This window comes from Littorina saxatilis, linkage group LG2 (assembly GCF_037325665.1).
Source record: "Littorina saxatilis isolate snail1 linkage group LG2, US_GU_Lsax_2.0, whole genome shotgun sequence".
Taxonomy (NCBI): domain Eukaryota; kingdom Metazoa; phylum Mollusca; class Gastropoda; order Littorinimorpha; family Littorinidae; genus Littorina; species Littorina saxatilis.
In genome coordinates this window covers 18,774,994-18,789,993 of record NC_090246.1, presented here as the reverse complement: position 1 = coordinate 18,789,993, position 15,000 = coordinate 18,774,994, and the positions used below count along the sequence as shown (strand labels likewise).

At 43.0% G+C, this 15,000-nt stretch overlaps 1 protein-coding gene, 1 long non-coding RNA gene and 1 other non-coding gene across 6 annotated transcripts in view; all 3 read left to right on the top strand.

The window, feature by feature from the left end:
• The window catches only part of LOC138958408 (zinc metalloproteinase nas-13-like), a 30,667-nt gene extending 23,838 nt beyond the window's left edge, over positions 1-6,829 (top strand). For 3 of the 4 annotated variants that reach the window (XM_070329548.1, XM_070329546.1, XM_070329549.1), the window contains exons 14-16: positions 3,239-3,382; positions 3,790-3,942; positions 6,582-6,829. In XM_070329548.1, coding sequence (XP_070185649.1) covers positions 3,239-3,382; positions 3,790-3,942; positions 6,582-6,727 — 443 coding nt within the window. In that variant the 3' untranslated portion in view covers positions 6,728-6,829. Of the gene's footprint in view, positions 1-3,238; positions 3,383-3,789; positions 3,943-4,741; positions 4,822-6,581 lie in introns of all 4 variants that reach the window. The other variant, XM_070329550.1, reaches the window with a different exon arrangement.
• A 2,960-nt stretch (positions 6,830-9,789) lies between these two features.
• LOC138958407 (uncharacterized) lies at positions 9,790-14,602 on the top strand. Its single transcript, XR_011453393.1, has 2 exons — positions 9,790-10,831; positions 13,129-14,602. It is a non-coding gene; the product is annotated as an uncharacterized lncRNA (long non-coding RNA).
• On the top strand, positions 11,918-11,991 carry Trnah-gug (transfer RNA histidin (anticodon GUG)). The gene has a single exon. It is a non-coding gene; the product is annotated as a tRNA-His (tRNA).
• Positions 14,603-15,000: the final 398 nt, after the last annotated feature.

The window sequence follows — 15,000 nt, the reverse complement described above, 5'->3', positions numbered from 1 at the left end:
TCTGTCAGTGAGTGTCTGGGCGTGTAGTTGACTGTGAATGTTAGAGTGTGTCAGTAAGTGTCTGGGCGTGCAGTTGACTGTGAATGTTAGAGTGTGTCAGTAAGTGTCTGGGCGTGCAGTTGACTGTGAATGTTAGAGTGTGTCAGTAAGTGTCTGGGCGTGCAGTTGACTGTGAATGTTAGAGTGTGTCAGTAAGTGTCTGGGCGTGCAGTTGACTTTGAATGTTAGAGTCTGTCAGTAAGTGTCTGGGCGTGCAGTTGACTGTGAATGTTAGATTGTGTCAGTAAGTGTCTGGGCGTGCAGTTGACTGTGAATGTTAGAGTGTGTCAGTAAGTGTCTGGGCGTGCAGTTGACTGTGAATGTTAGAGTGTGTCAGTAAGTGTCTGGGCGTGCAGTTGACAGTGAATGTTAGAGTCTGTCAGTAAGTGTCTGGGCGTGCAGTTGACTGTGAATGTTAGAGTTTGTCAGTAAGTGTCTGGGCGTGCAGTTGACTGTGAATGTTAGAGTGTGTCAGTAAGTGTCTCGGCGTGCAGTTGACTGTAAATGTTAGAGTGTGTCAGTAAGTGTCTGGGCGTGCAGTTGACTGTGAATATTAGAGTGTGTCAGTAAGTGTCTGGGCGTGCAGTTGACTGTGAATGTTAGAGTGTGTCAGTAAGTGTCTGGGCGTGCAGTTGACTGTGAATGTTAGAGTGTGTCAGTAAGTGTCTGGGCGTGCAGTTGACTGTGAATGTTAGAGTCTGTCAGTGAGTGTCTGGGCGTGTAGTTGACTGTGAATGTTAGAGTCTGTCAGTAAGTGTCTGGGCGTACAGTTGACTGTGAATGTTAGAGTGTGTCAGTAAGTGTCTGGGCGTGCAGTTGACTGTGAATGTTAGAGTGTGTCAGTAAGTGTCTGGGCGTGCAGTTGACTGTGAATGTTAGAGTGTGTCAGTAAGTGTCTGGGCGTGCAGTTGACTGTGAATGTTAGAGTGTGTCAGTAAGTGTCTGGGCGTGCAGTTGACTGTGAATGTTAGAGTCTGTCAGTAAGTGTCTGGGCGTGCAGTTGACTGTGAATGTTAGAGTCTGTCAGTAAGTGTCTGGGCGTGCAGTTGACTGTGAATGTTAGAGTGTGTCAGTAAGTGTCTGGGCGTGCAGTTGACTGTGAATGTTAGAGTGTGTCAATAAGTGTCTGGGCGTGCAGTTGACTGTGAATGTTAGAGTCTGTCAGTAAGTGTCTGGGCGTGTAGTTGACTGTGAATGTTAGAGTCTGTCAGTAAGTGTCTGGGCGTGCAGTTGACTGTGAATGTTAGAGTGTGTCAGTAAGTGTCTGGGCGTGCAGTTGACTGTGAATGTTAGAGTCTGTCAGTAAGTGTCTGGGCGTGCAGTTGACTGTGAATGTTAGAGTGTGTCAGTAAATGTCTGGGCGTGCAGTTGACTGTGAATGTTAGAGTGTGTCAGTAAGTGTCTGGGCGTGCAGTTGACTGAATGTTAGAGTCTGTCAGTAAGTGTCTGGGTGTGCAGTTGACTGTGAATGTTAGAGTGAGTCAGTAAGTGTCTGGGCGTGCAGTTGACTGTGAATGTTAGAGTCTGTCAGTAAGTGTCTGAGCGTGCAGTTGACTTTGAATGTTAGAGTCTGTCAGTAAGTGTCTGGGTGTGCAGATGACTGTGAATGTTAGAGTGTGTCAGTAAGTGTCTGGGCGTGCAGTTGACTGTGAATGTTAGAGTGTGTCAGTAAGTGTCTGGGCGTGCAGTTGACTGTGAATGTTAGAGTGTGTCAGTAAGTGTCTGGGCGTGCAGTTGACAGTGAATGTTAGAGTCTGTCAGTAAGTGTCTGGGCGTGCAGTTGACTGTGAATGTTAGATTGTGTCAGTAGGTGTCTGGGCGTGCAGTTGACTGTGAATGTTAGAGTGTGTCAGTAAGTGTCTGGGCGTGCAGTTGACTGTGAATGTTAAAGTGTGTCAGTAAGTGTCTGGGCGTGCAGTTGACTGTGAATGTTAGAGTCTGTCAGTAAGTGTCTGGGCGTGCAGTTGATTGTGAATGTTAGAGTCTGTCAGTAAGTGTCTGGGCGTTCAGTTGACTGTGAATGTTAGAGTGTGTCAGTAAGTGTCTGGGCGTGCAGTTGACTGTGAATGTTAGAGTGCGTCAGTAAGTGTCTGGGCGTGCAGTTGACTGTGAATGTTAGAGTGTGTCAGTAAGTGTCTGGGCGTGCAGTTGACTGTGAATGTTAGAGTCTGTCAGTAAGTGTCTGGGCGTGTAGTTGACTGTGAATGTTAGAGTCTGTCAGTAAGTGTCTGGGCGTGCAGTTGACTGTGCAGGTTTGAGTGTGTCAGTAAGTGTCTGGGCGTGCAGTTGACTGTGAATGTTAGAGTCTGTCAGTAAGTGTCTGGGCGTACAGTTGACTGTGAATGTTAGAGTCTGTCAGTAAGTGCCTGGGCGTGCAGTTGACTGTGAATGTTAGAGTGTGTCAGTAAGTGTCTGGGCGTGCAGTTGACTGTGAATGTTAAAGTCTGTCGGTAAGTGTCTGGGCGTGCAGTTGACTTTAGATCTGTGTAATCTTCTTCTTCTTGAACCCCTTACATTAGCAGCTCTTGAAATGAACTGACCGATCTAACACGAAATTTTTACTCCACCAAAAATGTACTCCGGAGTAAAAATTTCGTACGAAATTCTTCCTCCGAGTAAATGTTTCGTACGAGAAAAGAACTCCCCAAGGCACGACAAATTACTCCCTCCACGAAAAGTTTACTCCCCATTTTTTTACTTTAAGTAAAAAATCTCGTACGCGAAAATGGGATGCGGGCGAAGGGATAATGCCAAAATTGGCATCTCGCGCAAACGAATGTCGCGCTAGCCTCCCTCCACCACCAAGACTAACAGGGGACAAGGGAGTCAAAATTTCGTACACCTGGCATGGGAAGTTAAATTACTCGTGTTAGGGTGAAGTAATTTATTCGTTTTTTATTCGTCAGGGGAGTAACATTTGTGTACGAAATGTTAACTCAGAACTCACCTGTCGTGGGGAGTAATTTTCTCGTGTAATGGGGGAGTGCTTTTTTCGTAAAGGGAGTAACATTTTCGTACGAAATTTGTACTCCGGAGTAAAAATCTCGTGGGAGTAATTTTCTCGTGTTACACCGGTCTAATGACAATTCAATTCAAGAGCTGGTTTCCCTTTTGGGCGTGTGGTTGTTCTGGGTTTTGTTTCGTTGCATAATTACGATACACGTTTTACCGTGACCTGAATCGTGTGTTTCACGTGCAGCTGTACCCACACAGCCCCCGTGTCGAGATGTGAACAGCAACTGTCCGTCGTGGAGCAGCTTTGGCTACTGTCGCAACCCGACCAATGCCGCCTTCATGGCTGCCAACTGCAAGAAGTCCTGCAACCAATGTGGCGGAGGGGGAAGTAAGTCATGAGTGGTGGTCAGGACCACGCATTAATATGCACGGGAAATTGAATTGAAAAATAATTGATAATAAAAGAGTCGTATTGCTCTTTTCTTCACGTTGGACCTTTAGGTGGAGGCATTGATTTCGGCAACCACTCGCATTCATGATTTTATACCAAAACAATTTCCTGGCGTTCTTTTTTCACTGACGAGAAAAAAAGAAAATGACTTTTCTGCTAACTCGGTGTGTGTGTTTGTGTGTGTGTGTGTGTGTGTGTGTGTGTGTGTGTGTGTGTGTGTGTGTGTGTGTGTGTGTGTGTTTGTAAGCGTGCGTGAGTGCGTGCGTGCGTGTGTCTGTGTGTGTGTGTCTGTCTGTGTCTCTGTGTGTCGAAAATGTCCTACTACTTTAACTCCTTTCTTGCAGCCTATGCGGATGATCCCACCTCGTCGTGCAGGGATTCGAACCCGAGTTGCGCGATCTGGGCAGGCGCCAGGCAGTGCAAGGAGAACCCAGACTACATGCTGGCATCCTGCAAAAAGTCCTGCAAAGCGTGCGGCTCGGCTTCGGGATCAGGCAGTCAGTCTACTTCTCTCAGTGCTTTTCATCTTGCTTCTCTTATTCTGCCTTGGTGGCACATTTCATTCTTCTATTTTTTTTCTTTCTTTCTTTATTTTTTTTCTTATCTTTTAATTTAATTTTCTTCTCTTTTCTATTTTCTTTGTTTTTCTCTTTTTTGTTCTGTTTTAAAGACATCTTTCTTCTGTTGTTAACTATTATGTAGTCCGCATGCCTTTACTTTGACATGAACTGAAATCATTCTTCCACTTTTCTTTTTTTTTTTGGTACTAAATTAGTTTTGCAGATGCAGGCGGTATATTGTTGGTGTTGGCTAAGCGAAAGAATGAACTATCACTTTCTTACTTTAGAGAGACCGCTTCTTTCTCTTTTTTTTCTTACACACTGTGGCAATGATTCGTAATCTCATTTTACTTTTCATCGTTTCCTATTGACTACACATTTATGTTCTGATTTAATACATTGACCTCTTTTCTTCATTTACTTAAAACATTTCGTTTCCATTCGTTTCTTAGTTAAGTTTTGTTTACAAAGTCTGATCTAGTTTTGACCATTTCAAGCTACTTTTTGTGTGTGGATTATTTAGTGTGTAAAATCAAAGAAGAAGGCTGCATGTTTACTGTCAACTACACGAAAATCTTTCACAAATAATTATCAATGACATATTTTCCATACCGTCCCTCCATGTTAAGACGGTTTTGCATGTTCGCTGTGTCAATGAAACAGTGTCTAATTTCACGCACGGTAGTTGTATTCATTTAAAAAATCAATATTGCATGAGGTTCTTTTTTTTGTCTAGACCGGTTCTATTTGTCTGGCGGGTATCTCCCTGGGCCATGGTATAGACGGTATAGATGGTGATCTGCAAAGTTTCTGTTGGTGAGTGCAGAAAACTCTGTTCCGTACTCATCTGTTATCATTTCCATTGCAGTATTATGCGTTTGACTACATTTTGACGTAGTCTGCATACACAGCTTTGCGAAACTGATTGTGTGGTTTTGGAGAAATGTGGATGCACATTCATTGAAACATTTCTTGTCGTCTTTTCTTGTCTTTCGTTATTCTCTTGTGTCTTCTTTTTTTTCTTCTTATTACAGTTCTTCTTATTTTTCTATAATCACTGATACTGCTGCTGCTGCTGCTGCTGCTCCTGCTGCTGCTGCTACTGCTGCTGCTGCTGCTACTGATGATGACGATGATGATGATGGGTTTTGTTCTTGAATCCCATGAAAAAAACCCAGAATATCAACTAGCAGTTTCGGGAGAACAGATTCAAATTCGATTGTTGGTGTTGTGCCGATACATCTTTATTAGCGGCTCGTTGTCTGCTGCTATGAGGTCACTACTAAGCAGCAGCTAAAAGGAAATCCCGTGATATCCTCAAGTTTCCAGCGGGCTCATAAAACATCATCTTGGTTCTTCCTGTTTCTTCGGTAATACCCGCTGAGCTATAGGACATTTAAATCCTGCCCACGATCGCCCGTGATTTATGGTGAAGGCTGGTCCTGCCATCAATCCTATTTTCGCGAAAATCAAAACAAAATGTAATAAAATTAAGGTAGAAATGTGGGCAGTGTTTTCTAAGATTAAAGTGTGTCGGGAAGGGAGGGGGGGTCGGGGGGGAGGGGGCAAGAAAGAGCAGGAAGGAAGGTTGGGGACAAGGGCTGAAATAGACGATTTTCGGAATTAACTCCGTCGGGATTGCATATGGGTTTAGGAAGAGTGAATATCCTTGCTTTTCCAAATGGGAAAGGTTTACAGACTTGACGGAAGGTTAGACTAAGGTTTTTACACAATAAGGATTAATTGTTTTTGATGCGCTGTTAAATGTCGATTAAACTGAAGGACGAAAGTCACTCGTTTATTCAAATGCTTGTTATTCTCTCAGGTGCCAGGAGATTGGTTCCCCATAAATATCACTTACTCTATTGCACATGTCGTATGCATTTGGAGCGCTTATTTCCCTTTGTTTCTCAGATCATGAATACCTCATATTTTCACACTAACGAGTAACATAGTGATGCCTGCGTGTGTAATATTCCAGTGAGACAAAGAGAGGGTTGAAAGCGAGGTTGATAGGTCACATGGTTAGGACGATCAGTGATAATTGGCTATTCAAATTAGTAGCAGGGATAAACGAAGCGAAGGGATTCCCCCTCTGCCCTTGAGCTCATGTATATGTTGAAACATATCCCTTTCTTTCAGTTTGCATTTCTTTCTGTTTCTCTTATTTTTGTTTTGTTTTCCCATGTACCCCCATGACATATAACGCATTGTGATCGCGAATAATGTGATATGAACTGGGGGTTTTATTACCAGAATATTCGAGGAGGACACTTCAACTATACCAAGTCAGATGCAACACACACTAACCCTTTGTTCCCGCGTTTGCACTTTGACTTTGCTGACGACTAAAGTCTGAAAAGAGTATATACGGGACGCACGACAGAGGAAATTGAGTGCGTCCCGGGACCCGCTCTTTGTAGGTGCAGTGCGTCCTGGGACCCCCTCCATTAATTTCTAGTGCGTGTTTTCGGCTTCTAGTGCGTACAGGACGCAGGGATGCGCTCTGTGGGGAGCCCTGCTATAAACCGCCTTGTTGTCACAAGAAATGTTAATGGTGTGTCTGTCCCAAACAGATGCTTCTCCTACGGTCATGTCTGACAGCCATCAGTCGTGCCGGGACATCAACGAGAACTGCGGACCATGGGCCAGGGTTGGGGAGTGTACTGGAAACCCGACCTATATGATGGCCAACTGCAAGCGGTCTTGCGGCAAATGCTGATCAAGCTGAACTGGACATTGGATCAGAGTTGTTCTTCATGTTTTCTCCAGCTTCTTTCCTCGCCTTATTTATTGATAAAGGGCTCGCCTGTTGTGGTCTGATTGACTGTGTGAAAAATGTGTGTTTGACCGAACGAGGGGCGGTGTGGGTGTGGGTGTGTGTACTGTGTGCCTGTCGGTCGGTCTTTCTCTCTATTATGTCGACGTGTATGTATGTGGACTGGGTGGCCGAGTGGTAACGCACTTGCGCTCGGAAGCGAGAGGTTGCGTGTTCAGGCCTGGGTCAGGCCGCAATTTTCTCCCCCCTTTCCTAACCTAGGTGGTGGGTTCAAGTGCTAGTCTTTCGGATGAGACGAAAAACCGAGGTCCCTTCGTGTACACTACATTGGGGTGTGCACGTTAAAGATCCCACGATTGACAAAAGGGTCTTTCCTGGCAAAATTGAATAGACATATATAAAAATGTCCACCAAATACCCGTGTGACTTGGAATAATAGGCCGTGAAAAGTATATACTCGCCTAACACGCTTGAGATTTACTGGCCGATGTGAATGCGTGATATATTGTGTAAAAAATTCTATCTCACACGGCATATTGTAAACGCCATGAGCCTCCCCTCTGGGAGGGTATGTGCGTAGAAATACTCACTATAATAATGTCACTGTGGGGACAAGACACGATAAGAAAGTACAGACCAACACCCCTTCTGAACGTGATTTCCGACAAGAAAAAATGTAATATGATAAACTAATGATTTGTCACATTGTTAAACAATAACTGTGCATACACTGGTCAACAAATAAATCGTTTTAAACTGACCACAAAATATGTACCAACAAAATTAGCACGATTAAAAACAAATATTACTCATTCTTTTTTAACAAAAGAGCCACGTTTCTTAATGCATTTACATCTTGAGTTGACATAAAAGATTTAACTTCGCAACTACCCTTCTGCTCTGTCCTCCTCTTTTTGTTCGTCTTGTTATTCTAGTTCTTGTTCTTGTTCTTGTTCTTGTTCTTCTTCTTGTTCTTCTTCTTCTTGTCATCGTGGAATATTTGTTTCATGTTTGTATTTACATTTCCTTCACATTTTTGTGTGTGTATCTCTCCATTCTGAGTTCAAGTCGGCAGCGGACAGCAATTCGACTTTTTTCTCTCTGTTCAACTCGACTGTTTTCTTTATATTCCTCGCTTCAAATAAAACAAACACTTCTTCTTCTTCTTCTGCGTTCGTGGGCTGAAACTCCCACGTACACTCGTGTTTTTGCACTAGTGAAATTTTACGTGTATGACCGTTTTTACCCCGCCATTTAGGCAGCCATACGCCGCTTTCGGAGGAAGCATGCTGCGTATTTTCGTGTTTCTATAACCCACCGAACTCTGACATGGATAACAGGATCTTTTCTGTGCGCACTAGGTCTTGTGCTTGCGTGTACACACGAAGGGGGGATAAGGCACTAGCAGGTCTGCACATAAGTTGACCTGGGAGATCGGAAAAATCTCCACACTTAACCCACCAGGCGGCCACGGCCGGGATTCGAACCCACGACCTTCCGATTAGGAGGCCGACGTCTTACCACCACGCCACAGCACTGCCACAACGCCGTTAACGGTTTACAAAACTTCCGACGCTTCAATCGATTTTACAGTCAGAAACGAAAATTGCTTCTAATTGCCCAATTGTCTTTTTCAAACGAGCGTCCTCATTACACCGTTGTCTCCATGCTCTCGTACCCAGTCTCACGAGATCTCTCGGGACTCCCCGAGATAGGCAGCTTCCGTGAGCCAGTGCCGTTTGCAAGTTTGTACAAGAAAAATGTTCATTCAAAATGAACAGCGTCGATGCAATGTCCACCAAAGATTTATTTTGGGAAGTGTTAAAAGGTTAGGGTCAAAAGTCAATGAATTGCATGTTGTGCTGGATATATAAATTGTTTATTTCAGTCACTGCTTGCTATGAATTGATCAAACAGCCACAAGAAAAAACAAGTCGCGTAAGGCGAAATTACTACATTTAGTCAAGCTGTGGAACTCACAGAATGAAACTGAACGTAGTCCGCCGCTAGTGCAAAAGGCAGTGAAAGTGACGAGCCTGTTTGGCGCGGTAACGGTTGCGTTGTGCTTCATAACACGCTTTACTGTACCTCTCTTCGTTTTAAACTTTCTGAGCGTGTTTTTAATCCAAACATATCATATCTATATGTTTTTGGAATCAGGAACCGACAAGGAATAAGATGAAATAGTTTTTAAAACGATTTCGGAAATTTAATTTTGATCATAATTTTTATATTTTTAATTTTCAGAGCTTGTTTTTAATCCAAATATAACATATTTATATGTTTTTGGAATCAGAAAAGGATGAAGAATAAGATGAACGTAAATTTGGATCGTTTTATAATTTATTTATTTTTTTACAATTTTCAGATTTTTAATGACCAAAGTCATTAATTAATTTTTAAGCCACCAAACTGAAATGCAATACGGAAGTCCGGCCTTCGTCGAAGATTGCTTGGCCAAAATTTCAATCAATTTGATTGAAAAATGAGGGTGTGACAGTGAAGCCTCAACTTGTACAAAAAAGCCGGATATGACGTCATAAAAAACGTTTATAAAAAACAAACAAAAACAAAAAACGTCCTGGAATATCATTCCCAGGAAGTCTCATGTCAAATTTCATAAAGATCGGTCCAGTAGTTTAGTCTGAATCGTTCTACACACACACACACAGACACACACACACACACACACACACACACACACACACACACACACACACACACACACACACACACACACACACACACACACACGCACATACACCAAGACCCTCGTCTCGATTCCCCCCTCTATGTTAAGACATTTAGTAAAAACTTTTTAATTAAAAAATAGAGCTTGTTTGAAACAGGTAGAAAGGAAGAGTTGATATTGCAATATCTGCACGTGGGAATGTGGTGAAAAAGAGTGCTAAAAGTAGTAAGTCGGCCTCAGATCCATTTCAAATATTTATTGCAGAAAAACAAAATACAAATTAAAAACAAAACCACAGAACCATTACCAGGTGTCATAGGAATGTTTGAAAACAATAGTTTTAATTTTACACTGTAAATACAGGAATCAGAATTAAACACCTCAAATTGGCACATGCATAATGAATCACCTGGAATTGCAACAGGGAGATACTGAAGTAATTGGAAACAAACACTTGAAATTGACAGAGAAACAATTGAAAATATATTACTGACATGAGCGTACAATATTTTAATGGAAGTGCATTTTTAGCACGAAGCATCCGCAGGAGGATGCACTAACAATTACATAGTGCCACAAAATGTGTACGGACATTTCACAACCGTGCATTATTAGCACAGAACACATACATGGGGGCGCACAAAACATTATTGTACCATGATGATGATCGGGATTGTTGAAGATCTTTTCTTGTGCAAGGCGCCCCTGTATGACCGCAACTGATCCAACCGGCCGCATCTGAACAAACGACGTCGAAACGGCGCGAAACACGTCCTCTCGGTTGGTCTCGGATTGACTCGGCTCCTCTCGGTCTTTTTTTTTTTGTGTGTCTTTTTTTCTTTTCCTTATGGTCGGAGTGGTATATTTATGTACATCTTAGATTAAAAAAAACACCCGAAAGCTGTGTTTAATCGTTTCGCGTAAATTGTACATTTTTTTTCAGCTTTGAAATTGTTTTGGCTTGGAGAGTCAGCGCGCTTTGGCTTGGAGACTAATTCTCCACAGGCACGTTCTTCCCAACCACAGATACCAGCGTCGTCCGCGACGCTGAAAAAATTGACCGGCTTATAATTCAAGCGGCTGGGCGTCTGTCATCAAAGGTCACGCACACGCCACTTGAACAGGCAGGAAACGGTAAAAGCTTTGACGAGCCATAAGGATGTATCTGGTGTAGGTGTACAGAAGCGAGATATGGCCTTGTGGTTTACGATTGGTGTGGTGTTCTGTGCCTGGGCACCGCAGCATATATTGCACACGGGGACAGTGGCCCACAGCATTTGATCGACACCAGACAAGGAAAGTTGGCGGTGTGCCTGTGCTGTTTGTTTTAAGTACGAGTGTTGAGGATAAAACAGGTGAGTGGCGTGTTTCGTAATTACTTGCATGACGCTCAAATTAATGATACAAAAACAAGAGAGGTAAGTTGTTGGAACGTTTGCTATTGACAAAACAATACATTCACAAATATATCGACCCAACGGTCTTTTAATTGCACAGACAAACTATAACGAAAACTTATCTGGCTCAAATTAATGATGATTGTAATACACCGTTGTGATGCTCTCTCTTTTTCGCTCTCGCACTCTCTCTCTCTCTCTCTCTCTCTCTCTCTCTCTCTCTCTCTCTCTCTCTCTCTCTCTCTCTCTCCGTGAAGTACCGTTATTGATTATTTGGGGGTCTGTTCATTCAAAACGTGTTGGGAGTGGGTGGGTTATTTTTCTCTCGAATATTCAATGTTAAGAATCGTGGAGTATCGTGATTGAATTTTTTTTTTACGGAATTTAAAACATTCTCTGTTCATTAAAACATGGTGGATTTTTTTCTTCCCGAATATTCAAGTAGTTACAGTTTTTGATATATTATTGCAATAGATACTTCAACTTTTTAATTTTTTTTTTTATTCTTTTTTTGTGTTATTTAGTATAAATATAATTTAAACACTTGTTTTACTGTGCCTGTGGCTGGTGGGTACCACCAGTCACAACCCCTCGGTCTGCATGCTTTTTATGGTGCATTTTTGTCTTAAATTGTGAGCCGATGTCAGGTATGTTGACTGACCAGCAGTGGGCCGCTCACTTGGCTTTTTACCTGCGCCCGCGTCGCAGCAGCGCTCTTACAAGAATGTTTTTTTTTTTTTTTTTTTTTTTTACATGTATAGGCTTTACATTACATTACATCACATAGACAATGGGACAATTACAACACACAGGGGGGGGGGGGGGTGTTCATGGCTTGGTGGTCGCAGTATCAAAAATATGTAAAGGAGAAAGAACCTAAGGCTTACATCCAAACATGCATATACAAGCGCCAATCCTTGAAAAATGTATCTAGTGTATTATTCATAGCTGCGTTGTACTTTTCCCAAATAAATCTTTGCTTAAAGTTTCTATTAAATGTCTGAAAATGAGGGATCTTTTTTATACTTAAACTTTATTTCAACCGGCCCCCGTAGCGCAGTGGTTAGCGCATCGGGCTGTGGGCCGGGAGGTCGTGGGTTCGAATCCCATCAGGGTCATGTGGGTTTTTCGGGCTACGGTCGGCTCCTACCCAGAGTGGAAGTGCTATGGTTCCTATGGGAAGGCTGGAATCACACAGCCGAGTGTCATTCACTTAACGAATGCGACTTTGAGGGTGCTCAGGTTCTGTTTACCTGACCAACACCGCAGGTGCGGCAGTTCTCGGGCCTGGTTGACACCAGGATATATTATGACAGTAAGCGTAGAGTGCTGCCCTGTCACGTAGTCTCAAACCAAATTGGAAATCCATAGCATCATCATTATAATCATCCTCATCTCATTAATCATCCAAAATTATAAATTGTCCTTGCTCTTGTGGCCCTTCATGCCCGGAGCTCTCATGGTGACCTTGGTCTCAGTGTTCTTGTTCCATCCTTCCCTGAATAGTACTTCTGCTGTCAGTCTTCAACGTGTGACGTTCTGGGGAGTCGACGGAGGGACGTAGTGGCGGTCTGCTCTCTGGAGGGGACCCTCACTCAGTCTGGCTCCGCGACTTAGCAGTCAATGTCGTTAGTAGGGGGCATAGTAGGTAGTGGGCTGCGTCCGTTAGCTCGGGACAGACCCACTACTGAACACCGTCGAAGTGACTCAGCAGAAGTGCAGTGTCATCTTCCGCGGGTAGCCTAACGCAACGACCCGACATCCCTCCCTAGAGCGTCTGTAAAATCGACAAGTCTGGCAGCGGAACGAAATTCAGATGTGGATGGAACAGTGAGTGCAGGGACGGGGCGGCGTGAGAGCACACCGGGACAAGGATTAGGTGTAAGGAAAAAAAAAAAAAAAAAAAAAAAAAACCCTTTATTTCATGCTAACAGAAACGTTTCCAAAAGAGAAAAAAGAATGAATCCGTGAACATAAAAAAACTGACGACGACGCACACAAAAAAAAACATATACTCACACAATTAACTCTTTTCTTATATTTGTTTCGTTGAAATAAAAAGTCTACCTTTTCTGAAAGCCTCATCTTAAGCTAGGCCGAACGAGTACCCACACTTTTATTTGGTTTATACAGTGCTCCATTTCTCATTCTTTTCTTTTTTTTTTAACCGCAGAGCCGTGAAATGTTATTAACATAGAACAAAGGATCATCACAAGCTAATTAAACTCACTACACTTTCATTTCTGTCACCGCAGCAAAACAACAATCAACCAGCATGGAACTCTCCTACTTCGCTCTTCTTCTCCTGCTATCGGCCGCTTTCAACCCTTCTGATAGCACCGTACTTCCGGTTCAGAACGAGGCTCGAGCGGAAGTGTGCGCAGAGGCGTGTCACGACGCCATGCATTGGGAGAACTGCGCCAAGGAAAACGAGTGCGGCAAACTTGCCGAGCCGGCTCGTCTCTTCTGCTTGGACGGCTGTCTGTACCTTGGGGTGGATTGCGAGTTCCGGTGCTGGGACTCCTATGACGTCATCATGGGCGCGTGCAACGAACGGTGTGACGCGGAAAAGAGCGGCGAGGAGATCGATGATGCGTGTGGTAAAAACTGCTTCATGGAACAGTACCCTAATCAAAAGCACTAATTTAAAACTGTGCTGTGAAGTGTTATTTTCCGTGTCGTAAAAACTGCTGCATGGAACAGTACCCTAATCAAAAGCACTAATTTAAAATTGTGCTGTGAAGTGTTATTTTCCGTGTCGTAAAAACTGCTTCATGGAACAGTACCCTAATCAAAAGCACTAATTTAAAACTGTGCTGTGACTTTTTGTTCCGTGTCGTTACAAAAAAAAAGACATCATATCGAGCGGACACTGCATATTATTATACACATCGGAGTCAGTCATTCGCTGCGATTGCTGGTTTTACCTGGTCGACCAATAGAATGATATTGTTTGACTCACTAAAGCTAGTGGCAACTCTCCTACAACGCGTGGAAATCCTGACAGAGTTATTTCCAAACATCGTCTATTTAATTAAGCAACAGAATTGTATAATATAAAGTTGATTATGTTATACAGAAAAAAACCAAGGAAGAAGGATGCTCCCCGCCTTAAAAAAATTTAAAAATTTAAACAAAAAATCGGGCAAAAAATATGGGTTGAAGCATCCTGCATGCAACTGAGGTCCACAAAAAAACAACAAAAAAAAGCAACAGAATTCCACTTTGCAGAGAAAGCATTGAGGAAGCATACGTCGATCGAATTAAATCGTTGCGATAACAGGTTAATCAAAAGCCGACCAGTAGCGAGCTAATTCCTAGTTGCTAGTAAATCGGGCTCTTTCTTACCTTGCCCGACCGCTTAAAAATCCTGAGCAATTTCTGGAAAACGTCCATTCCCGTGCCTGTTTGGGATATTTGACACATTGTGTGGGTTCAATATTTATTTTACCGCATTGTCAGTAACAGCCACACAACTAAGGGTACCCCCAACATGTATTTGGAAAATTGCAGGCTATCAAATCTGAGCTCGGTTCTGTTGCGGATAAGGCCAAGGGTACTGTCGATCCAGGAAGGTATTGTATACACTTTGAATTATCTTGTGCTGGGCGTCATCTGATTCTAGTGATATTTCATGGATTGTGAGGAGATATGTGCTGGGTATTTTACTGTAGTAGGCCTACTGTAATTTTGCTCAGCAGTATTAAAAGCTTTTCTGAACGCGAAAAATGGTGTTGCCTGTTTCTTGCTGGTTTGAATCGTTGCCGTTGCTTACTGTTTATGAAAACGAAACTGTGACTGTCAATTGAAATGAATTTTTATTAACACAGACACACGCATATGCACGCGCACGCACGTACGCACGTACACACACACACACACGCACACACCCGAACACACACACCCAAACACACACACACACACACACACACGCACACACACACACCCGAACACACACACACACACACACCCGAACACACACACACACACACACACACACACACACACACACACACACACATACAAACACATACATACACGCTGACATACAAATACACACGCACACCCTTAACCATGCTGTAACTATGAAAATGAAATTCACCTTTAAACAAACCATAATGTTGTTA